Genomic DNA, 27,004 nt, shown 5'->3' with positions numbered 1-27,004 from the left:
TTTCTGATCAGCTTTCCTGTATCTGACATTATACAGTTTATGTTATATAATGGGAAGCACTGTACAGAACTTAGTGATGCTGCCATACAGTGTTTGCTTTTCTGGTTTAATTGCTCATTGGTGTGACTTCTCTGTAGAGTTTGCACATTCTCTATGTGTCCATGTGGTGTTTGTCTTGAGCTTCGAGTTTCATCCCACATGCCGAAGACATGGCAATTAAAGTGGCAATGCTCAGATTAACTTTAACTGTGTGTGCAGCTCATTTGTAAATGTGTGTTTGTGTGTATTGTAATTGACTGGCATCCCATCCAGATTTACTTCCATTCAGGATATACTTCTCTGAGATGCAGGCCAAAACCAGTGGGCTATGGCTGACCAAGTTTGCAGATTACTGCAAGCTGGGTGTGGTCATCAGTTCCCCAAGTGATGTAGACTTCCTCCAAGAGGGTCTCACCCAAACAATGACTGGTGTCAGAATCATGCGCTCAAGCTGAATGCCAAAAAAATGCATCATCGTCCCCATTGGGGAGAGTGACGTCCCCACATATTATCACATTAATAACAATGTCCTAAGCACACAATCAGTCGTAAGAAATTTGGGCACCCAGGTTGATAGCAACCTGACTTTTCACGACCATGTTGCTTCAGTTGTAAGGAAAGCTTTCTACATGGCCCACCTCATAAGTAAGGGTATCTCATCCAGGGACAAGGAGGTTATAACATCCCTGTATGCTTCCCTTATAAGACCAATTATTGAGTACAACACCCCCTTCTGTATGTACCTCTCAAACCACATGCAGCAGCTGAACAGACCAAAGAGGTCCCTCACCAGGAGAATCCAGGGCCTCAAACATCTACCCTACATATATAAGCTAAAAGCCCTGTCCCTCTACTCAGTTTCATACAGACTCCTCAAAGGTGACCTCTGATGGGACGGCTGCATATCCACAAGTCAAGCTCCACTCAAGTAACCCACACACACGACCTCAACCTCATCTGTGACATCAATTGGACTTGCAGGTAGGACAGATTTGTGTCCCAGAGACTCCCCCATCTGTGGATTAGACTCCCACTCCAAGTTAAGCAGAGTACCTCATTATCCCTTTTTAAGCACAACCTGGATAACTGGATGGGAAACAGAAAATAAACCCCTGGGATTCCACCTGTATCCCTGTTGGACAGAAACTTTGGGTGTTGACTTGTTTAAGCATGGGCTAAACTCTTGGCTAGGCTTATAAAGGCCTCAGGGCCAATAGCCTAGTAACTTCCGATGATCCTATGATCCCATGATCATTATGTCAGCAGATTTCCAGGTCAGGCCTCATCTCCTCATGGCATCCAACTGGATAAAGGGAAAACTGCAAATAAATAGATGGAGAGATGTTGTATCATGTCTAACCTAACCTGGACCAAGCTGATGGTTAGTTGTAGGAGACAAAACAAGATAATTTATGACATGGCCCTAATGTCATTTCTGTTTATATAAAACATAGTGATATGGTTTATGTCAAGTACCTTCTGAAATAAGTTTATTGAAAATAATGCAATTGTTAGAATTAAAAGTTTGAAAAAGCAAAAAATAACTTTGACATTTCCAGAAGATGCACTGATTGACTTTGTCTATTTTTCATACACTGTTGGGGTATGAAAAAACAGCCTCCCTGTGTCGGGTTCAACATGCTTTACTTTACTGAAAAAAGACTATTCAAATCTCTTTGCAAGTGTTTAAAAATGCAGCTTACTAGATTTGGCTCTAAAAGCTACCTAGACAAATGTAGTAAAGTGATATCCCTTTCTCATCACACACTAAACAATCAGGACCACATTTTCTGTAATGCAATTTATATTAAATCAGGAAGACTATTTTCATAGATCTTGCGTTCAGGACCTCCAAACAGCAACCTGGCATACAGCAAAACTATTGCAAAAATGTGAAATGTTAAAACTAGACATCACAGAATTTCACTTTTTAAAAGATATCTCACACATACAGGAAACATTGCTACATTGTTATATTATATTATAACATCTCACAGGAGTGAGCAAAATACATTGAAAGTTGGGGATGGAGAATTTACTGAGATAGAAGGTGATAATGGTCATGTAGAAGATATCCAAGGAAGAACTGCATAAGCTTTATTTTCCATTATAGGTGGTAAAAATATAGACCAGTCTTTGAGCTGTGGGTAAAACTTGCTTTGGATACATAAATAAGCTAGAATGATTAATCTGTTTATTAGCTCTTCTGAGTGAATAACCAGAGAAGGAGAATATTTGTGGACAACGAGGGAGAGAACCTAGGCATAAACATTAGAGTGTAGATTACGTTTAAATTAAATGGATTCGTTTTTTTATACCTTTTCCTACAAGTCATTTTTCCTCTGAGTACATCAATCAAGAAATCAATATTTGCAAGATATGTGACCTTTTCATACTGATGAGCAGAGTTGTTTCTGCTAGCGAGGAGTCTGGGGAAGTTTTATTACATGTGTTGGAACCGATAAAGGGTTTTTGGAGAGCAAATAGGCAAGCATGTTTCTGATACATTTTTTTTTTCTTTTAACACTTGGACACAATGTAACATCAATAGTTAGAAAGAGCTTTAAGAGCCCTAGATCATAAAGAGTTTTGTAAACACCAAAAAATACTACATTATTGTTATATTATTATTATTATTGTTAGACCATGCTTTCAGATACACCATTAAAATTCAATGGAACAAAAGCAGATCAAGAATAAAACTGTACAAACCATACATGCATAGTTTTCATCCTAATAGATCTTGTAGGATAATACGAAAATCATATTCTTTTTTTATGTTTTTCAGGGAGATAATGCATCATCCATCCTTTTCACTATGCATGTGACTTATCCAGAAATGTTCATCCATGACTTAAAAATTATTATTTCACAAAGGAAGTCAGATCTATTTATTGAAGCAATAGTAAATCAACTCACGCATCACTGTTTTGTCATCTTTGCTTGTTTTTGTCATGTCTATGTTATGTACACTAATGTTGCTGCTTTTTGTTCTATTGATAATACTACCATGCTGTGTGACAATAAAGATATGTGTACTGTGGTACAGATTAATTTATAAACTAAATGCAAGGAAAACCAGAGGTCGCATACATAAATACATGACACAAAACGTCCATGTCATAAATTTAAATTTTCACGTGAATGTGTGCACCCATAAAAATATACTTCACAACAACAATTTAATAGTGTCAGTCAATGATCAACGTGCATTAGGTACATTTCTACATCTTCATTAGTGAACTTTTCCATGTTATATAAGGTGGTTTACAACATATCTATTGTAGCACCTTGCTCTTTCATAGCACAAACAAAAAGCTATTAAATTTACCCCCCCAACACATAAACAGAAAATCCCATGAAGGCAAGCTTTCTGAGCTGCATGGTAGGTTATATAGAAAACGAAAAAATATGTAGCTCTAGGTTTGCTTTTGAATAGACTATTCATGGTGGAATAGTCTCTGTCTTAGATTGTGTACACAGTTGTATATTATTGCACATCTGCATATCATCTGAAGTCTTAAGTCACTCCCACTTTCATTTAATCTACTCTGTGGTCAACATATCTTAGAATTGGTGCTCTAAAATGGTCATGCATCATGGTTGTACTACACAATGCAACTACATGTCATTTCACTGTAACATTGTGATAGTTTATTTGTTGCATAATTTAACTGGCAGCTTATTGTATATTAATGCAGACCACGCTTTGATTATTTACATTTGTTTGATATCTTGCTTGCTTCACTTGTTTGGCTTTGATCGTCAGTGCGATGAAAACTGTTTGTGATCATTGTATAAATGCCTTTTTGTTATTGTCATTTTTTTTTATTTAATGTGCAATTCTAGTAGCTCACTCCAGGCCTTTAAAGGGTCTGACCTAACCTCTTTCTCTACAAGTTTACTAAATAAATAAATTTAGTGTTCTAAATTGCCTTATGGTCATGTAATGCATGCTTCACTTAACAAATATGCCACAAAAATGGATGACATTTCTCAGCACTACCATATCCTTGAACATTGTGTGTGTGTGTGTGTGTGTGTGTGTGTGTGTGTGTGTGTGTGTGTGTGTGTGTGTGTGTGTGTGTGTGTGTGTGTGTGTGTGTGTGTGTGTGTGTTTGTATTAATTCCAGTGCTATGCATGCTAATATGATGCTGTAATAATCCCATGCAGTGTATGTTGTCAACTGCTATCTTATTGTGTTATGCACAAATGTCCTGGAGATGAACCTGCCTGGTTCAGTATAACAGTGCATGTCAAATTCAGTTCTGCATACATCCTTGTCCTGCAACTGCTTTAAACATCAAAGTGTTTCAGTTTTTCTAAGTCAGCATATCTCTTTCACTTAAGTCATGACTAGATATTTTTTTAATTGTCTTTCAAGAGTTTTCAGTAAACAGATCTTGACTGTTATAAAACATGATTGTACAACAGCAGTTTCCTTTAGCAAAGTGGGCAGGTACAAAACAAATATGTGCTATGTAACATTCTGCCAAGTGAAGATCATTAATCCACATGGGCAGGTTGTGCACCATTGTTTCTTGTCTAATAGCTGGATGTGAAAAGCAGCACAACTCACTTACTATTTTAACTCCTGTATTTTGTCAAATAGTATTTAGACATCGAAACCTATCGTTAAGTAGTTTATCATGAATAAGATATTGAAAGCTATAATTAGTATTCCCAGTAGAAAGCCTGCCATAGCAGCTGATAAATTATCCTAAATACTCCAACATATCAAAGGTGTTGTATGATTTTGATGGTACATAAATAAAGTTGATTTTATGGTGGTAGGTACCCTTTCCTGAAGTGGCAGCTTGAGTTTATAGCATGAAATATCATATTCTGCCAGGCAGGCATTGTTGAAGCTGCAGAGCAATTCAGACTGCTTCCTGTCTTTTTGAATCTAGATGAGTTGTTGGTGGTCATAAAGTTTGCTAATCTTCTCACTGCATGTACGTCTGCAAATGGTACCCATTTTAAGGCATATCTTGAACATTATATTTGTAGGGTTAGCTTTTCTGTGATTATTTAAACCCTAAGACTGCTGTACTCAGACTGTCCTTATATTATCAACTCTGTGAGATGAATATGTAACCGTTCATGGGCTTGTCAGTCTCATTATACTTCTGAGGGGTTTGTGTCTTTTGAAAGTTCATGCCAGAGTAGACATTACCCAGCATCAGTATGTAGCTGCATGCACTGAGTCCTGGTGTTATCAATTTTTATTTATTCAACAAGTGGGTTTGGATCTGACCCCCGGTACTGACTTGGCCACTTTTTACTGCTCATGGATACTGGAAACTCTTGAGCTCTCCCTTACCCATAATGCTCCAGTCCCCTACCATACCTCAGATCTCATTTGCTGCCTTCACATATGGACATGGTTGCTGTTAGCTCTCAAGCTTTAATGTTGTTTTTCCAACTAAAGCATTATACTTTTATCTATATCTAACCTTTGTAGTTACATTCTTTAATATATTTGTCCTTTATCCTTCCTAGTCCTCATCGGTGAAATTTAACATACCATTGTTGGTAATCTTTTCTCCATTTTGCACTTAATTGATGATCTAGTGGTAACTTCTCTAGGAATTAATGAGGTGGTTGAAAAATGTGGTTCAGAAAATCCCAGGGCCCTCTCCATGGCACACATGGAAATAGTTCCCCTAGGGGCAGAGGGGAAATTCTATCAGAAGACGCCAACCACCTAGCAGAGGAGGCAGGCAGAATCAAGGATCTATGGACACATTCTATGACAGATCCTACCAGCGTTCCTGAAAGGAAGCCACATTGTCTACCTCGAAGGCAGTCAGAGGCCATCTATTCCTGCACCAGAGAGCCTGGCTAGACATTGCAAAAGATACATGTGTGCAGAGCATTATTTCCAGAGGTTATAAAGTACCCTTTTCCCTCCCCACCCCCTTTAGCAGTAAACAAAATTCCCAATGTTCCACCCAGTCAAGGAAAGCAGAAGCACTACAAATCAGAAAGCTGATAGAAAAAGTGTTATCCAAGAGGTTCCCTCAGATCAGAAAGAGTCCCGAACTTACTCATGATTCTTTTTAGCCCAGAAGATAATGGGATTGAAGACCAGTTTTGGACCTCAGCAATCTGAACAAATCAGTTTAGTACACAAAGTTCCAGATGGTCACCGTTCGGTCCATTCTGCCTTTCCTGCACAAGGAAAACTGGATGTGCTCAATATATCTTCAGGATGCATACTATCATATAAAAATGAACAAATGATCTAGGAGATACCTATCCTTCCAGCTGGGAGACAGTCATTACCAATGCCTCACCACAGCCCCCAGGGTGTCCACCAAATGCATGGCAGTAATAGCAGCTCACATGGGACTGCAGGGATTCCAGGTGTCTCTGTACTTGGATGACTGGCTCATAACTACTCTGAACAGGCATCTTCTGATAAAAGCACGAGATGTTGTACTCCAGCTGTGCTCCCACAAAGGACTTACAATCAGTCATAATAAATCTCCGCTAGAACCTTCTCAAATATTAGAGTTCAGGGGGACCTTGTTCAGTATGGTATCAGTGCAGCCTCCCTTCCCTTACCAAGGGTACAGAGATAATCCAAAACTGTTCTCTCTCAGCTAAATGATTTTCCAAACCTTGAGAGTCAATATCCACTATGATATTACTCGTTATGTTAGCAAGATACCATATGAGAATTCTTCAATGGACCCTAGCAGCTCAGTGGACTATTCTGCACCAGTCTGTGTTGACCCAGATCAGAATAACTCAGGCATGCAAAAAATACCTCTTGTCCTGGATTTGCTCAGATCAGAATTTACAAGGCCACCCCTTCATTCTTCCTCAGCCCAAGGCCATAGTGACAACAGACGCTTCCCAAATTAGGTGGGTGGGCACGTCTTTGGAAAGACAGTCCAAGGCACCTGGTCCCCTGAAGAGGCCAAGACACATGTCAATGGCCTGGAAAAGAGAGCAGTACTCATAGCATTGCAGACCTTTCAAGACTTTCTCCCTTCTAGGACTATTGTGATTCAAATGTACAATATGTCAGTGGTATGGTGCAACAACAAATGAGGAGGAAATAGGTCATACCCCTTGTGTCGAGAAGCTCTGAGAGGGTATCAATGGGCAATCTCATCCAATTGATTTCTGATAGCAAAGCAATGCACATTCTGGGGAAATCCAGTGTGATAGCAGACCAGTTGAGCTGGTCTATTTTATTACCTCATGAGCGGTCTCTAAATACAAGAGTTGCTGTAGAGATGTTCCACCAGTTGGACCAACCATTCTACAACTTATTTGCATCGCCCCTCAACAAGTGCAGCAGATTTTTTGCCCCGATCCCCCAACCAGGGGAAACACAGAAAGATGCTGTCCTCCACAACTGGCACCCTGGTCTCCTCTAAACTTACCCCCTAACTCCTTTAATCCTCAAGTGTCTCCAGAAAGCATCTTGATTGAAGAGTACAGTTATCCTCATTGCACCTTATTAAGCTTGTCAGATTTGGTTCCCATTTCTTTGGCCTCACCTAGTTTGCCCACCATGGATTCTAGATCCAATTCCAGATGTTCTGTCTCACCTGGAAGCCATGATTCACCCACACATTTCAGGTCTAAACTATACTACATGGTTTCTCCACTTCCTTTGATAGCCAGACAACCCAGGCTCTCCTCCCATGTTTGCCACATTCTTTTGTCTTCCCACAAATCTTTCATTAGGAAGATTTACAAAAGTAAATTGAAAAGATTTGCTTTTTGGGCACAGCAAAGAGACATTGCCCCTTTCTCTGCACCAATACCTAAAGCTCTTGAGTTTTTTGGCTGTGATTTTTAATGAAAGGGATAACTCCTCAACTGTTAAGGTACAACAAGCTGCCATTTCTAATTTTGACATAGGAGTAAATAATTCCTCCTTAGCTTCTTCAAAACTTTGTAAGGCCTTTATAAGAGGAACCTTTCTTCTTAGACCCCTTTTAAAGATCCAACTCCACCATGGGATTTGAATTTAGTTTTACAAGCTTTAACTCAGCCTCCATTTGAACCATCAGCAAAGTATGAACTAAAACTTTTAACCTGGAAAATTGTCTTTTTAATAGCGTTAACCTCTGCTTGAAGATCAGTTAATAATCCCATGCAGTGTATGTTGTCAACTGCTATCTTATTGTGTTATGCACAAATGTCCTGGAGATGAACCTGCCTGGTTCAGTATAACAGTGCATGTCAAATTCAGTTCTGCATACATCCTTGTCCTGCAACTGCTTTAAACATCAAAGTGTTTCAGTTTTTCTAAGTCAGCATATCTCTTTCACTTAAGTCATGACTAGATATTTTTTTAATTGTCTTTCAAGAGTTTTCAGTAAACAGATCTTGACTGTTAGAAAACATGATTGTACAACAGCAGTTTCCTTTAGCAAAGTGGGCAGGTACAAAACAAATATGTGCTATGTAACGTTCTGCCAAGTGAAGATCATTAATCCACATGGGCAGGTTGTGCACCATTGTTTCTTGTCTAATAGTTGGATGTGAAAAGCAGCACAACTCACTTACTATTTTAACTATATCATGCCTGTATTTTGTCAAATAGTATTTAGACATCGAAACCTATCGTTAAGTAGTTTATCATGAATAAGATATTGAAAGCTATAATTAGTATTCCCAGTAGAAAGCCTGCCATAGCAGATGATAAATTATCCTAAATACTCCAACATATCAAAGGTGTTGTATGATTTTGATGGTACATAAATAAAGTTGATTTTATGGTGGTAGGTACCCTTTCCTGAAGTGGCAGCTTGAGTTTATAGCATGAAATATCATATTCTGCCAGGCAGGCATTGTTGAAGCTGCAGAGCAATTCAGACTGCTTCCTGTCTTTTTGAATCTAGATGAGTTGTTGGTGGTCATGAAGTCTGCTAATCTTCTCACTGCATGTATGTCTGCAAATGGTACCCATTTTAAGGCATATCTTGAACATTATATTTGTAGGGTTAGCTTTTCTGTGATTATTTAAACCGTAAGACTGCTGTACTCAGACTGCCCTTATATTATCAACTCTGTGAGATGAATATGTAACCGTTCATGGGCTTGTCAGTCTCATTATACTTCTGAGGGGTTTGTGTCTTTTGAAAGTTCATGCCAGAGTAGACATTACCCAGCATCAGTATGTAGCTGCATGCTCTGAGTCCTGGTGTTATCAATTTTTATTTGTTCAACAAGTGGGTTTGGATCTGACCCTCGGAACTGACTTGGCCACTTTTTACTGCTCATGGATACTGGAAACTCTTGAGCTCTCCCTTACCCATAATGCTCCAGCCCCCTACCATACCTCAGATCTCATTTGCTGCCTTCACATATGGACATGGTTGCTGTTAGCTCTCGAGCTTTAATGTTGTTTTTCCAAGTAAAGTATTATACTTTTATCTATATCTAACCTTTGTAGTTACATTCTTTAATATATTTGTCCTTTATCCTTCCTAGTCCTCATCGGTGAAATTTAACATACCATTGTTGGTAATCTTTTCTCCATTTTGCACTTAATTGATGATCTTGTGGTAACTTCTCTAGGAATCAATGAGGTGGTTGAAAAATTTGGTTCAGAAAATCCCAGGGCCCTCTCCATGGCACACATGGAAATAGTTCCCCTAGGGGCAGAGGGGGAATTATATCAGAAGATGCCAACCACCTAGCAGAGGAGGCAGGCAGAATCAAGGATCTATGGACACATTATATGACAGATCCTACCAGCATTCCTGAAAGGAAGCCACATTGTCTACCTCGAAGGCAGTCAGAGGCCATCTATTCCTGCACCAGAGAGCCTGGCTAGACATTGCAAAAGATACATGTGTGCAGAGCATTATTTCCAGAGGTTATAAAGTACCCTTTTCCCTCCCCACCCCCTTTAGCAGTAAACAAAATTCCCAATGTTCCACCCAGTCAAGGAAAGCAGAAGCACTACAAATCAGAAAGCTGATAGAAAAAGTGTTATCCAAGAGGTTCCCCCAGACCAGAAAGAGTCCTGAACTTACTCATGATTCTTTTTAGCCCAGAAGAAAACGGGATTGAAGACCAGTTTTGGACCTCAGCAATCTGAACAAATCAGTATAGTACACGAAGTTCCAGATGGTCACCATTCGGTCCATTCTGCCTTTCCTGCACAAGGAAAACTGGATGTGCTCAATAGATCTTCAGGATGCATACTATCATATAAAAATGAACAAATGATCTAGGAGATACCTATCCTTCCAGCTGGGAGACAGTCATTACCAATGCCTCAACACAGCCCCCAGGGTGTCCACCAAATGCATGGCAGTAATAGCAGCTCACTTGGGACTGCAGGGATTCCAGGTGTTTCTGTACTTGGATGACTGGCTCATAACTACTCTGAACAGGCATCTTCTGATAAAGTGTAACAGCAAAACCAGGTCTCCTGCACGGTGGAAATGCACGGCTCAAAAATAATGTAAGCCAAACAAAAATTAAGCCAGCATATAATAACCAGTGAAATCCTGAACCATTTATTTGGTAATAACCAAAAAAATACACAGACCGGTTTCGGCCAGATCAGTACACAGCCTTCATCAGTGTAAAGTAAAAATAGACTGTGGAAAAAAACAGAATATATACAACCATCTGCAATGTTATTGGTAGATTCAAAATTGCTCATTCAGACCTGGTGGGAACATACCACCCAATTTAACAATCCATTTTTTCTATTTTGTGTTTAAGATAGAATGCCAACCCGTCTTGTTACTCATATTTCCTCTGATAATATCTATGATCATAAAAGAAAAATTGGTAGAGCGATGTATTAGGTGGTGTTTGTAAAGTGCATTGTTGATTCTTTTATGTTTGATGTTACTAATATGTTCAGATATTCTCATCCTCATGGGCCTAGAAGTTTGGCCCACATAAAATGAGCCACAAGAACATGTAGCCATATAAATCACCCATTTGCTACTGCAATTCCCAAAAAACTTAAGATCGTATACTGTTGAGCAATTCCTGCTAGAAAATTGTTTGGATTGTATCATTCTAATGCAATTGGAACAGTGACCACAAGGATAACAGCCTATAAGTGGTTCGCCAGTCAAGGTGGTTTGAGAAGATTGGGGATGCTGAGAAATAATATTGTGTTTGAAATGATTGAAGCAAGAACCTAAATTTTTCCCTTTACGGAATGAGAATAGACAATGGTCAGGAATAAAGTTGACAACATCATGATCATATTGTAAAATGTTCCAGTGTCTATTTACTGCTTGTATAAGTTTATCAGAATTTTGAGCATATGTAGTAATGAACCTAAGGGGAGCAGAATTACTTTTAGAGCGAGATTGATAACTCAAAAAATCTTGCCTGTCTGATGAACTAACCAAATTCCTGGCACTGGAGACATATCCCATGCCATACCCCCTAGATCTGAATCTATTGGCGAGATCATTACTATGTGTTTGAAAAGTGGATTCATTAGAACAAATCCGTTTAAGTTTGTTCTTATTACCAAACTCCCTGATTACACTTTAGGCACTGAAGTATACAGGAAACATCCTGAATATAATACAATACTACATGCTTCAAGTTTCCATCCTCCACATGTTGTCCGGAATATCCCCAAATCTCAATTTATCCATATTAAATGGATTTGTTCTAATGAATCCACTTTTCAAACACATAGTAATGATCTCACCAATAGATTTAAGTGAATTAGCATAATATTTAAAACATTTTCCTGATTCTGTTCCTTTATCGTCCCATTATTTTTGGCTTTTTCCAGAATTCTTGAGCAAAGAATTTGAGAGATATGGGCATCACCCATATTTCCATGTCACTACCCTAAATACAGCATTCATAATTTTACTGGATATCATTAGGAATCATAGGAATCCTAAGATGTCCAAGGCTACAGCGTCTTGGGACCATTGGCCCTTGCCAGTTCCATCACTAGACTTGTACCTACTTCCATGAGAAGGGATATGGCAGTCAGACCTTGGATAAATTTATAAACCATCTAATTGTCCAGGTCATGTTTCAAGGAAGATAATGAATCACACTAGTTTATCTGCAGGGGGAGTCTTTTCCAGAGTTAAGTCAAATGTCGAGTAATGAATATGTCTTTCCACCTTGTTTTATTGACCTGTTGAAGCAGGTTTAGATCCCTTCTTCTGGTATTTGATGGATTATTTTATTTGTGAAGGTACAATAGATCCTGGACTGCTGGGTCCCGGATTTCTCAGAGGACAAAACATAGATCTCTTCTGAAGTGCATATGTGACACAGAGAAGAGAGGAAGTGTTTCTAGTTTTTTGTGACAGCTTAGGAATTTTAAACCTGAAATCCACTTTGTTATGAAGCTTTGGGGTCTATCCACTGTTTGACATGGCTGTTGAGGTACATCCCAAAAGGGTGTTATATTCTGTAACTGGTTTGACCAATGCTGAATACAATGGGACAATAGCATTGTTCGATCTGAATGATATTCCCTAAGAGATCAGCTATACCAAGTAGAAGTATTTCCTAACAGCCATTCCTATGTGATGATCAAAGAACAGGGAAAGTACAGTCCAGGTTCATGGGTCTATAACATTTTTTTGAAGTGGGGTATTGTCAATGCTGTATGCTGGGGGGAATATTGGATACATGTGACAATGTTACATTTTTAGCATATAATTTAAGCCTAGTTTCACTGCACGAGGTATCTTTAAATCTACGTTCTTGCTAGAGAGCTTGTGTGTCAGAAGGTGATTTGGCAATGACTCTCAGTTTGCAGTCATCCAAAGACTTGTTTACTCACAGGTCTTGGTTTTTAGTCTGTAGGTCAATGAATTAAATTGCAAGCAAAAGTGGTACCAACACTGAACTCTGCAGGACACCACTGGTCACGCATGTTCTCTAATACTGATACCTGCACCATGTGATTTCTGTCTTTTAGCAAATTAGCTATCCATCTTATTGTGCACAGTCTGTTTTTAAAGCATTTAATTTATTAATTATGCTAGAACGTGGATAGTATGAAATGCCTTGGCCAAATCAAGATAGGCTGTTTGGACAGTGTCACCACTGTCAACAGCCCGTGTTACCTTTTCAAAGAAGTTTACTAGGTTAATTAGACAGGATTTACCTTTTACAAATTCATATAGTTGCAGATCTAGCCTCATGAGATTTTTAATGCCTGTGTTAATCAAGTTTATTTCTTCTTCTTCTTCTCTCTGCTCAGTGGCAGAAGGAGACACTTGTAGATTGATGCTCACTCTGTTCAATACTCCTGGGTTTTTAATAATGGGAAGATTTCCTGACTTTCCTGATGGTTTACCCATCTTTGTTCACACTGTAAAGGAATCATCCCACCAGCAGATGCTGGTCTATGGGTGGGCAAGTTATTATGAGCCATATTACAGGGCCTTGGGAAAAAAGTACCAATATTAGCCATGAGGCTTCATCATGATGGAAGCTTAGTATTTGTGGACTCAGAGCCAACTCTTGCCATGGTCAACCATGCAGGCAGATCTTATCTGTGGATCATATCAGTGTTGCTAAGCTAGCAGAAGAGCTTTCTAAATACACCAACAAGGCATCAGCACAATTTCTTACCAAGGGGTTTATGTCAGGCTTTGCTGTACAGTCTTAGGATTTTTTGGATTCTAAAATAGTAAAAAATATATCTTCAGTCAAAAGCAGGGAGGCAACAGTCAAAAATTAGCTGGATAAAAAATTACAGGCAGGGAGAATCCTTGGCCCATTTATACAATGGTCTTGGCCCACCTTTAAGATGTCACCCATTAGTCTGGTCCCAAAGAAGCAGGAGGAGGAATTTTGCCTAATCCATCACCAGTTTCACCCAGATGGCTTGTTTGTAAATGACTTTATAGACAGGGAACCAACCAAAGTCCATAGTCCATTACATGTTCCTGGACCACACTTCAACAACCCTTGGCTCTGCAAGCCAGACATTCGGTCTGCCTTTCATGTTAACCACAACAGGGAGGAAGATTGGCCCCTGTCATGTTTCTTCTTTAACAGAAATGTTTTCTTTGACAGAGCCAAACCCATGGGTTGCTCCATAGCTTGCTCAGTTTTTGAAACATTCACACTTGTTCTGACAGCAACAAGACCCCAGGCAAGCTGCCATCCATCACTTGAATGATGCCCTGGTGATTGCTGAAGGGGGGAACGATAAAGGGATGGAATACAACTCTTTATGGACCTGTGCAATGGCCTGTGTATGCCATTGGTGCCTAATGAGCTAGTGGGCCTTAATCAAGTCATAAATCTTGTGGGTTTAATGACTGGTGTCTCAGCCGCCTCCTTTAAACTTCCTATGTACAAGCTGCAATGCCAGAGTGCTACCAATGATAAGCTCCTTAAAGTGAGGAAGATCAGAGTCAAGGAAGTCATGCAGCTACATGGACTCCTTAACTTCACTTGCAGGGTCATTTCTCCAGGCAGGACTTTTCTCAGATGCCTGTCAAAAGTGCAACAAGGTGGAAAATGTAAACACCATTGGGTACACATCACTGGCAGGATTAGAGAAGACATCAGATTATGGAAGATCTGTTTTGAATAAATACAATGGAGTCACACTTTGGCAGACCTGTGGTTTTCCTCTGATGAAATGCGGCTCTTCACCCATGCAGCTAAAGGGTTTGGGATGGGAGGTTACTTACAAGGGTGGTGGTTCTCTGAAAAATGATTCTTTTCTTGGCCAGAAGAAAAGAAGTGAGATATCACATTTTTAGAAATCTTGTCTATATGGGTAGACATGCTTGATTGGAAGGTGCACTTTGCTAATAGGAGGATTATATTTCATTCTGATAAGCAATCAGTGGTCCAAGCCATTATTAAAAGATCTTCAAAGTTTAGGTGGGTCCATTCAGTAATTAGATTGTTAGTCCTGTTGAGTTTACAGATCAATTTGAACTTTTCAAGTCAACACATTTCAGGCAGGCATAATAGCATTACTGATGGTTTACCCTGGTCCCGAGTTTGATTCTGGCAACTGGTTCTAGTATCAGCTCCTGTTGGGACACCAATTTCATCTGAAGTTTGGATGATTTTTCAAGGATCAGCCAGTATGCTTTTATCCAAGTCCTGGAATACCAAAAAGGCTTAATCATCATAGTTATAAGATTTTTAAAAAATTACAATAACTTTCCCTGACATTTCAGACACTGGTCTCCACCAGTACTAATCCACTTTTTAATTCAGAGATGCTTGTTAAAGGAAGTACCCAGTACAGGATGACTATGCCTAGGAGCCTTGAGCTGGCTAGCCCACTCAATGGGGATGCCTGCTATTTCAGGAAACTGGTTAGTCACCAGGATACCTAAGAGATGGGAAAAGATCAAAGGAATACTTCAAGATCTCACAGCACTGAAGGCAGTTATCATATTTGTGATGATTTCCTTTCTTTTATTTGCTGGGCCATTTTGATTAACTGGCTTGATGCAGGAGCATTGAACCTGAACAAGCTCCTTCAGACATCGCTTTGGAAGGATTTGTTTTTAACCAAAGTTGGCTAAGAAAGTCTAACACAGTTCATTCCAGCTGGGGGCACTCAATTCGCTTAGGGTAAGGAATTTGCTATGTCACTTGTCCAGTGCATTGGTCTTCAGCATTATGCAAGTCAGCTCAAGAGGATCTCCTCTGGTCTTATTTTTTTCTTGAAGTCAGGTTATTTGATCACCCCTTTAAAGTGAATCTAGCCTTACATAAGGATTTTTCACAGCAAGCCATTTCCTCCCAGGGCTACACTTTACACTCTTTTCACATGGTTGAGACCTTAGACTTCACATTCAAAGAGCACTTGACAGAAGTTTTAAAGAGGACAGGGTGATGAAGATCTGACACTTGCCTTTCCTACATTAGAATACAACTTCAGTATTTTATCTTTTAGTGAAGACGGTATTGTGGATTTTGGTACATCTCTTTATACAGAGAGTGTCTTCAAGGGCAGTGGACCACCCCAGTGGTTTAACATATTTACTGGATAATAAAGCCTGGGTAACTTTTTGGTATGGCTTGCTGGCTTATCCAGGTTTCAGCTATGGGATGCATGGTACTATCTGCTAGACACCTGGAATAAGCTCTCCACACTGATCATTCATCTTGGAGGTAATGACCTATCCTTAGTGCCAAAGAAACTGATGTTAGTTAGAATGCTATCTGACCTGCTACATGCTTTAGTTAACTGCATCCTAATCTGATTGTATGCTAGTCTGCCTTGGTTCTAAGGCTTACACTGTAAATGTGCATGGAGGAATTCCGATACTGAACTATCCAGATATTTTATCATTCATCAGATGATCAAGGCAGCAAGTTCAATCAGAATCCTTGTCATTGAATGTAATGATTCAGCAAGACCAGATTGGGAATTTTTTGCACATTATGGAAGTTATTTAAATGATATTGGTTTTGATTTACTTAATTTTCAACTGGCCGTTAATCAATATATTAGCTTGAATAGGCACTGAGATTTTTCAATCAATAATGTAGTTGCTAGATGTTTATTTTAATTGTGTGTTGTTCTAAGGCCATGAAATTGGGTGGGGGGGCACCACGCATCCTTTTTAGTTCAGTGTCGTATTGGTTTAGTGACAGGTTTGGAAGATCAAGGATTCATGGTTTAAGAAGCAAGTCTTCAGGGGCAAAAATGTTAAGCACTGACCTTGGTGGGACTGTTGGAGGAAATAAACGCTGCATAAAGTGCAGCTTCATTAACTGAGGTTAAATTATGTTCAGCTTCCCCCAAATTAATATCATAGCTATATCTTATGTTAGATCCAGTTTTTATGCTATCTATCAAGCAATTAGCACTTTTTACAGGCTGGTTGTCATGACATTCTAAACAAATAATAAAAGCATTAATCCAGTTTCATTAAAGTCAAAAGCAGGAAATAAACACACTATTGAGTTGATATCTATTGTTTGCTCTGTCAATAACAATTTTATTTAGGTTAGTAGCTCAGAAGCATTCAATGTACTTTTTATAACTTTTAGAAATATAAATTGAAGTGGTAGTTTCAGAGCATCCACTCTGGTTCAATAGAAATATACCCAAGATAGTCTGTTGACAGATTAGGGCAGTACCAAAGGCTTTTGAAGTGAGTAACAGAAATATGTACTCCAGCAAGTACTACTTCTAGTGTGTTTCTGCTATAGTAATTAACAGGACAGATTTATTGCTTCCTTCTAGTGCTATAGCTGTCATGCTGACTTGCAGTATTGTTTTAGGCATTCACTTTCAGAGTCATAGCTGTCTCATTTAGTACACAGTAGCACCCTACAGTCTGGTACCCCTCAACTCTATTCAAGAGCAAAAAGAAAAAGGCCTTCTCCTAATTTAGTGCTCTAGTGCCTAGTGCTTCTTTCTTACCGAGTAGCCAGGTCCATTTCTTCACCTATAGATGCCTCTCAATAGTTGAGGAGCAAAAAAGATAGGTCTGTTCCCAATCTAGCATTGCAGTACTTCTTTCTTATTCCTTCTCAGCCAATAGCAAAGTTCATTTCTCCTCAATAGTTAAGGATAAAGAAAATGTCATTTCTACTTTTAAAAGCTGTAGCAAATATCTTGCTACATTTTTACTAAGTAGCTTGCTTCAACTAATACCACTCAAAGTGCTGTGAAGCAAGGCCTTCAGTCCTGACAGGATAACACCCTCCTCAATAAGTTGAACCATGGGTGGCTGACCCCTTTGTCCCACACGTGCTGTTAACTTTCAGACTGGTTACTCTTCTGGTCCTTAAGTACACAGTTCCATGCTGTCTGTCATTCCCAAATAAAAACAAATCTTATCTGCTGTAACACATTCTACACTTCTATGAAGAGGAAAGAGTTAGTGATAGAACAGTGTTAGAACAAAAGTTGTTTCTTGCTACTGTATCTTATTTCTCAGACCACGATTTATTTAATCACGGAATTAGTTATAATGACATAGCTTGTGACAGGTCTAGTATTTTTGAATGCTTTGACTGATCTAGGGGCAGTCTCTTGGTATATAAGGAACAGAATCCAACAGTTTATTCTCACAGTAAAACCCAGTTCATTACAGCTTATTACACTAATGTGCTTGGAATTTAATCATGTTTACAGACATCTTGGCAAACTCTTCTTTGATCTTGCCATTAGCATATACAATTAGCAGGGAATGGCGGATGGAGGGGGGCTGTCTCTGAAAAAAACATGTTTCAAAATTTGTTTGCTCTGAGGTTATTCCTCAGAGCATGAGCAATAGTGTGTCAACATGTCAACATTTTTTGTCAGTGTTAATGTGTTGACATTAGCAACATTAGTGTTTAATTGATTTAGTCATTTTTACTTAAATCCACATATATCTATATAGTCAAGCATTTTTGTCTTCAGGTGGTTATATTATATCAAGTAAGTGATTTATGTCCAAAATATTAGAATCATACTGTTGCCTTATATATTTCAGCTCCATGTAGGTCAACAGTTTGCAATAGTTTTGTTTGTTTTTTTCATTATATTTACTGTTTCTTTTTTATTTATGTCACTAGTTTCAGCTTCTATTTCTTACTATAAATTGATTAATTTCAAGTGTCTTAACTTGGATTTTATTATGCTTTTTATAGTATTTGATTTTTTTTAACATGCTACACTGAGTAGTTTTTCTCAGTGACTATTTGATAGCAGCATGTCTAACTGCTTTTACACAGTGCAACCAAAACAGGCTTACAAAAGTATTCCTAATTTTAAAATTAATATCAGCTGATTCATTTCTAAGTTATTATACGTGACATTGTTCAGTCTAATTTTTTATGGTGCTTATACTGTCAAGTGAATGAGTATGTTGAAAAAAATGTAATTACGTTTACAACAAAGAAGCGAAGATTTAAGAGTAACTATCCTAAAACAGTTAAAAACAGCATTTGTTAGGATAAAATAGAAGGGAGAAAGAAGCAAATGTACAGTACAAGAGGAGTTGCAGTTGAGCTTATTATAGAATACATAGTTATTAGAAAAAAGGTATAGACTGATTATCTTTTATAGTAAAAATTGTCTTTTCCATCAACACAGAAGACTCTATTCAAGCTGGGATTCCACAAGGGTCAGTCCTTTCCATACTACAGTTAACTATATTTTTTAAATAAACTTCACTGTGACTGTCCTCATCTACCCCTCCTCTTACATGCAGACATCATGGTCATTTATTTATGCACACACACACACACACACACACATATATATATATATATATATATATATATATATATATATATATATATATATATATATATATATATATATATATATATAAATACAAGTGCTGCCACCAGACCATAGAACATACAACTTTAATAAAACAAAATAAAATCAGATAAGCGCTTTCAGGTAACACACAAACCCTTCATCAGATCTAATACCATTGAAAAAGACAGTGCAATTTAAAATACTTAAAAAACAATCAGCTGCTAGAATTCAGTGCAAGGCCCACTTACTAGTAATTTAGACCTTCCTGCTTAATCTCCATCCTTTTAGAGCGGGTTTCAATGGAATATTCACATTCAGGCCTGGAAAAACACAGGCATGTAACTTAGCAATCATTTTCACCTCATTCTTTTCTGTCTTCAAGGTAATGTCACCTCCTCTAATAGTAATCCTTGTCACCTGCAGAGCCATAAATCTAAAATAATGCCCTTCTACCTGACTAACGTGCATTAAAAAAGTGGATTTTTGGTATCCGTAAGCTTGATGTCACTTACATGCTTCGAGATGTGTTCCTTAAAGCATGTATCAGTTTTACCAATAAAGAAGCATGTACAAAAGCCACAAACTGCTGCATATACTAAGTGATTAGTTCTACAGTCTGCATAACTGCCGCAGCAAAATTTTCTGCAAGTTTGTGGATGTATAAACTCATTAGTAGTGGAAATGTACTTGCAGCATGTACATAACTTACATGGAAAGGTACCTTTTCTCTGTGTAAATGGTGCTGAAATATCCAGTGAGGGATAACATACTAGTTGCTTCAGGTTTTTGTTGCATCCATACATAAAAGTTGGTTATGGACCAACTATGTCTTTAAGTAAAGGATCTAAGATCAATGTTTTCCAATGGGACCTTATGACATCACTTATTTGCCTGATATCACCTGCATATGTAAGCTTAATTCAGTTTCTCATACAACTATGATTCATCCGTACACTCAACTTGATATCACTCATAAGCTAGTATTCCAATCTGACAAGACCCCTGCTGTTCAGCTAATGCTTCAGCCTCACTCTAACAGTTGCCCACTTTGCTCCTCACACAAATCTCTATTGCAGGTCTCTAAATCCAACAATAAAGCTGGTGACTATGTACTCAAACTACATCTCTTAAATATGGAATTCTATCCCACAGCCCATCGTCACTGATGCCAACCACACTCACTTCAAAAATCAACTAAGACTCTACCTCAGTGACAACTGGCTTTGCTCATGTATCTGTTCTGGTTAAACCCTTTCCACTATCTTATTAGTTTTTCAACTTAATTTCCTTCCACACCTCACCCACCATATGTATTTTGCCTTCTTTTTCTTTCCTTCTTCCCCCCTCTTCGTACTTGTCCTGTTTAAACCATTTTCCCTAGTTTCTCCATTTCTCTACTTATTCTCCCTTCATACCATCTCATCCATATGTATTTTCTTACCGCTTTTACTTTCTCCTTACCCTAGCGGTTGTCCTACTACTTGCTCAGAAATAAAGGTTGAAGAATGGTGGTAGAGGTTGACCCTTTGGTAATAAGTGGTTGTGCTATCTAAGTGCTCCTATAGCTTTAAGTTCTTTATCTATTTCAGTCTCTTTATAACCCCTCTCAAGTAATTCTTCCTTTAAATTCTTAGCTATACCATCGAACTAATGTTTATTGTGGACTCTAGGTGGATATTTAGAATATTATCTCACTTCTTGTACTCTGATTACACTCATTATTACTTTGCATGATGTCACATGCATTTGATTACTGTTTGTTTTACTGCAGCCTGGGCTTGTCCAGAAATTGGACAGATTCCCAATATTACAGTTCCTCTGAAAAAGGGACTGTAGAACAAAACTCAGTTTTATAACAACAAACCTGACAGAACTTCACAGTTGAAACTCAGTACAACAACAGTACTGGGTGCTAAACAAAAGAAGCAAATGTCTTGACTTAAATGGGTCTATATCATAATGAGTGCTGACAAGTTCGAAGCACTAAACTTTGAACTTGAAAGTTCGAAGAGTAAAAATGTCAAAACGTATAATGGAGATTGCCATAGAGTGCAGGAAGGGAAGATTTCCCTTTACTGCACTATAGTGCGATCTCAGAGTTGGTATATTTAAGTAGCGGGGGGTGCAGGGGGGCTTGGCCCCCTGCATAGAGCATTTTTTTGTGGGGGGGTGTTTTGTGTGGGGGGGGTTGACATTCAACGTTTTTAGACTTCAAACTTTCAAGTTCGAAGTTTGAAGCTTTGACGTTGTCAGCATTCGACAATCTGATATAGACCCAATTAAACTTGAAAATACTTCAGAACCATTCCTGTGCAAACCTACCACAGGCATGTCATATAACAATAAGCCATTATGCCAATGCATCAAAACCAGAACAATACAAATTGAAAACAGAATGAATATCAAAAAATTAAAATTAAACAGATCCAAACTAGCTGAAATTGAAATCCAAATTCACCCCAAAATAAAGAAATCCAGTTAAGTCCTATATATATAATGTTAGCGAACACTATAATTCAAAGTGGGAAGGGAAGATGCCGAAACGGGGGGAAATACAAGAAATAACTAGAGTGAAATGTTGGATGTAGATCCTTAAGAAGAATAACAACAACCACACAGAATATTATATTCATAAAGTAGCAGGAAGTAGTCTAAGAATTAAGCCAACATGAGAATGGAGAAAGGAGATTCTGCTGATGAGGATTACTGCAATTAGGGATACAGGAAATAAGCAAGAGGGGCTGGAATTTACTGGAGAAAACTGAGAAAGGAACCCAGGTACTGGGAGCAAATATCTAGAGTGGGAAAGGGAAATAGATTGGGAAGAAGCCAAGAAAACATTTGAACTGCAGGCTAGAGAATGCCTCCTCTCTCAGGGATTGATATCTGAGTAACAACAAAGAGAAAGAGATATCAGAATTCTAAGAGATAAACCTGTTTGGTAGAGACTTAATTGAATCCAGAACATAAGCTGCTGTTAAAAAAAAGGTATAATTAGTAGGGCATTATAGAATCACGCCATTTCTCACTAACTACTCTAGACATACAATAGTCAGAACACATCTTCTCTCCACTCTACTATACGCCACTCTTATCTTCACTAACTTAAGTAAAACTGGTCTAATATGACTTGAATCTTGCTAAAATAAAATAGATGAATTTGCTTCCAACTCTTCTTTCAGGTCTCACTACTGCTTTGCCTTACTTCAACTAAACTGGCTAGAACTACCACAATATTTAACATACACTCAACTTGCTATTGCTCATAAGCTAGTATTCCAATCTGACAAGACCCCTGCTCTTCAACTAATGCTTCAGCCTCACTCTAACAGTCACCCACTTTGCTCCTCACACAAATCTCTATTACAGGTCTCTAAATCCAAGAATAAAGCTGGTGACTATGTACTCAAACTACATCTCCTAAATATGGAATTCTATCCCACAGCCCATCATCACTAATGCCAACCACAATCACTTCAAAAGTCAACTAAGACTCTACCTCAGTGACAACTGGATTTGCTCATGTATCTGTCCTGGTTAAACCCTTTCCACTATCTATTAGTTTTTCAATTTAATTTCCTTCCACACCTCACCCACCATATGTATTTTGCCCTCTTCTTTTTCTTTCCTTCTTCCCCCCTCTTCGTACTTGTCCTGTTTAAACCCTTTTCCCTAGTTTCTCCATTTCTCTACTTATTCTCCCTTCATACCATCTCATCTATATGTATTTTCTTACCTCTTTTACTTTCTCCTTACCCCTTCCACATCTGTAATATGTCATCCTTTCCAACTTCTTTACATTATCTTAACTTTAACCTCTCACCTTTGCCCACCTTTCTCCCCTCTGCATAGCTGTCTCTCCCACTCTCTCCCCTTCATATTTCTACTCTGCTCTCCTTTCCACTTTATACTTTCCTCAGTTTGGTCTCTTTTCTTAAATATCTTAGGCTCTTGCCTGTCTCTCATCTAATGTTCCTTTTTCATAACTTTCCATACAGTTTTTGCTAATATTTCTCATCTGGCTTCAACTAATAACCATCTTGCTTTATTATTCCCTATTCAACCTTCTGAATGTTCTTTTTTATATTGTCGACAACTATTAGTCGTTATGGTGTATTCAAACTAGTATTCTTAAATATTTTTGGATATTTGTGTTTCTAAATGTTTGCATTTGAAAATGTATCTCTTTCTAATTGCTCTATCTTAATTTTGTTAACTGTCTTTGGAACTTTTCTCCCCGGGTCACTGCTGAAAATGGGCTTTCACCCAGTCGGACTATCCTGTAAACAAATGTTAAATAAGTAAATAAAATATAAAATACTACACGATAACTATAGGAATTAATCAGAGCAGGTTAGAAAATATTGGAAAGAGAGCTTGGATAATCGATTCACAAGGAAACTACAGAAGGATGTAAGTATGGCTCCCAAATATGCAACAAAGTCTAGAAGATTTATGATTTTTGCTTGGAAGTGTCTGCATAAGTATTTTTATACCCAAAACAGACTCCAAGGATTTTCAGGTTGGATGGGGAAGATGGAAGTAACTGGGAACACATGTTTTGGGAGTGCAATGAGTTGGTAGACATTAAAATTCCCTACAGAGTACTCTGCCAGAAATATTGGGTGAGCAAATGGGTTTAACTAAGGAAATTATTTTTCTGAGCTGGGATACAGGATCTGAATTGTCTAGATAAAGTAACCCCTTGTTAAGTTTAATTCTGATGGCTGACAAAAAAAGCAGTTACTAGAAAATGAAAATCAAAGTGTAAACAACCTGTTTTTGAATGATTTAATATTGTAACAGAGATAAAAGAACTGGAAGTGACATCTTTAGAAAAGTATAAGAAATTACATAGAAAACTTGGAAATTCTGGGAACAGTACATGGAGAATAATGTTTTAGAGGAGGAATGAGCTTTAAGGCAAGACAGGAATTGATCAACTTATGTAATGATGAACTGATAATTATACAAAAGAATGTATGTGATATATAATGTCTGCAAGTGGGAAAAAACAAAGAAATCCACAGTCGTCCAGGAAAGTCTACTATTCACAGTTTATTCTTTCAATGTATAACATTACAGCAAGTCCTCAATTCCCACTTTAAACTGCTGCATCTGACCTCCATTGTTTTCAAACTTATTTCTTAATATTTCATATCCTGCCTGGTCATACAAGAGACATATTAGTTTAAATACTGCACTTCTTTATAAAACTAGAAATTTGTTAAGCCATAACCATTTAGGTGATCTGATGTTCTTGCATGCACTCCAAGGAATAAAATGTCCCAAATTAGTGCCTAGTACCGCCTGTATTTTTCTCAGACATTTTAATATCTGTGTCCAAACCTCTGATATGGGAGCTTTCATTTCCAGCATTAATGCTCTTCATGCTAAAAGGATTAATAGCTTTACTGAGGATGTGACTGAGATTTTAACTAGATACTTGTTGTCAGCCTCTGTCAGTTGTGAATAGTACACTTTATTGGTGGACTGTGCATGTCATACATTTGTTAGTGTCTAGCATTGTAGTGTGCTGGAAAACAAATACAGTTATGTTAGACATATATGGATAATAAAATGAGACAGTAGGATGTAGTTGTCAATTAGAAATTTAGAGAGAAACATGTTGGTGCATTCAGAATTTTATGTTACACACACATTGTATAATGTCTATGCATGCATCCACTTGTCCAAATCTTAATTTTCATTTTGCTACATGTGTGAGGTAATATGGTTTGTAGTAAAGGTAGGCAATGATAAATGTATTATTTTGAAGGCAACATATCTGTAACATTATTAATGTGTTTCAGGCACAGGACAAGCAAATAATTGGCATTAACAAAAACATGTTTATGAACTGTATGTAACTAAACATAATACAAGAATGTTAACTGATAAGAAAATAGTCTCAGAAAGATTGCTGTGCATTATCCTGACTAGCCTTTAATACCATTTATTAAATGGCAGTATGTAAACAATACCTCATTAGAGAATAAATAATTTTTTCTCCAACAGGGTATTAATTTACGAGGAAAGCCAAATCAAAACAAATCTGTGGCTTCATGGTAGCATATTAAACCACCGTAAAGCATGGACAGGGGAAAAAACAAATGGCTACCATGTTGTTCATACTCACTGAATACTGTTGTTATGCTATTTGTAAAAAGTACCTAAATAAACTTAAACTTTAATGTGAGCATGAATAAAATTAAAACTAAATGAATAAATAAAATAAAGTTATTTACTAAAAGTAACTGCAGCTATTACAAAAAACCTATTAATTTCCTCCCCCTAAATGAACACATTTCTAGCCACAGGTTAGCGAGCATGGGAAAAATAAATAAAACAAAACTAGCATGATTAACTGCAGCAGCTACTACAAACAATAAAACAAATGTAAAACAAATTAACAGAGGGCCCATTTCCTAAGCAAATTAAAGCCCTCCAGAATGGGTGTTACAGGGAAATAATAGTCTTCCAGGTGTTGGAAGGCCTGGGTAGTCTATTATTCCCATGTGATGCCCACCCTAGCAGTCATTATTGCTTGCTCATTGTTTATATAATATTTAGTCTTTTTGGAAGCATTTTAACCACTAGTCAATATAATAGTAATATGCAGGGAAAGATGGCAGTTATCTCCCTGGGATTAAGAAAGGATTTATATGATATGATAATCCTAATTCCAAAAGTTTCTGCATCATGGTAAGCCTGAGTGATTCCTAGACTGTTCTCATGCTATGGTTTTGCTCTGAAAGTAACCTTAGCATGGACAACTGTCTTGCTGGTGAAGCCACATGTAAATGCTACAGTCTAGGAGAGCAGCAAATGCAAATAATCCATTAATCTATATGATACAAAGCAGTTCAGAGAGTTAATTGTCTCACATGGTAGTCACCCATTCAACTCTGTAGGAATGGTCATAGATCATACTCCAACTATACACTGCAGTGTCATGGGTGTATGTGTCCCTGTGTGTTTGTGTACATTTGTGGAGATATGTGCACATGCCTGTAGGGACAATATTGTGACTCATGGATGTGTGTGTGTGTGTGTGTGTGTGTGTGTGTGTGTGTGTGTGTGTGTGTGTGTGTGTGTGTGTGTGTGTGTGTATGTTGCGTGTTGCCTGTGCCATGGAGTTGTGTGTGCTGGTAGGGAGAACATTAATGAGATCAGGTCTGACAGTACAGTGTTTGATTTACAGACATGATAACGAGTTGCTAATGAGATGTTTCTTTATGTGGTTTTATCTTACCTCTGAACTAGAGATTACCACCATAATACATATGAAGCTGCAGATATTGAAAATAAGAACATAGGTCCATCTAAAGTAAATACATCCAGCTAAAAATCTGAAAAATCTAAAAGAGTGACAAAAATTATGGAGAAATATAAGCATATTATCAAAGACAGTGTAAATTATATATACTTTAATGAACTGTATTGCAAAATTCTACTACACATAGTCATTTATTTTTGCTTCAGAAAAAGGGAGGTGTTAGAAGTGTGTCCCTCTGTCTTTAAATTATTTTTGCTACTAGTACATTTGATTATATAGTGCAAATTTCTGTATACTAGACAGCTTAAAAACAGGTGATGAGGGAGATTCAGAAAATTGTGTGAAGAGGTAAATGAAGCCTGAAAGTAGGGGCATACCTCCAAAAATAGGGACATCCTGTGGAGTGGTTAATCAGGCCTGAAAATAGGAATATTACTCCAAAGAAGGGACATGTGAGAGGTCTGCTCTCCATCATGCTAAATGATCGACTAGCTTTACC

General features: G+C 37.9%; 1 protein-coding gene across 3 annotated transcripts in view; it reads left to right on the top strand.

Moving 5' to 3' along the window:
- Positions 1-27,004, top strand: part of HEPHL1 (hephaestin like 1) — a 571,952-nt gene that overhangs the window by 362,525 nt on the left and 182,423 nt on the right. The window contains exon 19 of one of the 3 annotated variants that reach the window (XM_044072650.1): positions 2,828-3,970. The exons of the other annotated variants lie outside the window; for them this stretch is intronic. Coding sequence (XP_043928585.1) covers positions 2,828-2,835 — 8 coding nt within the window. The 3' untranslated portion in view covers positions 2,836-3,970. Of the gene's footprint in view, positions 1-2,827; positions 3,971-27,004 lie in introns of those variants that run through there. 3 annotated transcript variants of the gene reach the window in all.

The sequence above is a fragment of the Protopterus annectens genome, chromosome 5.part0 (assembly GCF_019279795.1).
Source record: "Protopterus annectens isolate FY-2018-M chromosome 5.part0, PAN1.0, whole genome shotgun sequence".
Taxonomy (NCBI): Eukaryota; Metazoa; Chordata; order Ceratodontiformes; family Protopteridae; genus Protopterus; species Protopterus annectens.
Note: the sequence above shows the minus strand (reverse complement) of the source record. Positions and strands in the feature narration are given on the sequence as shown.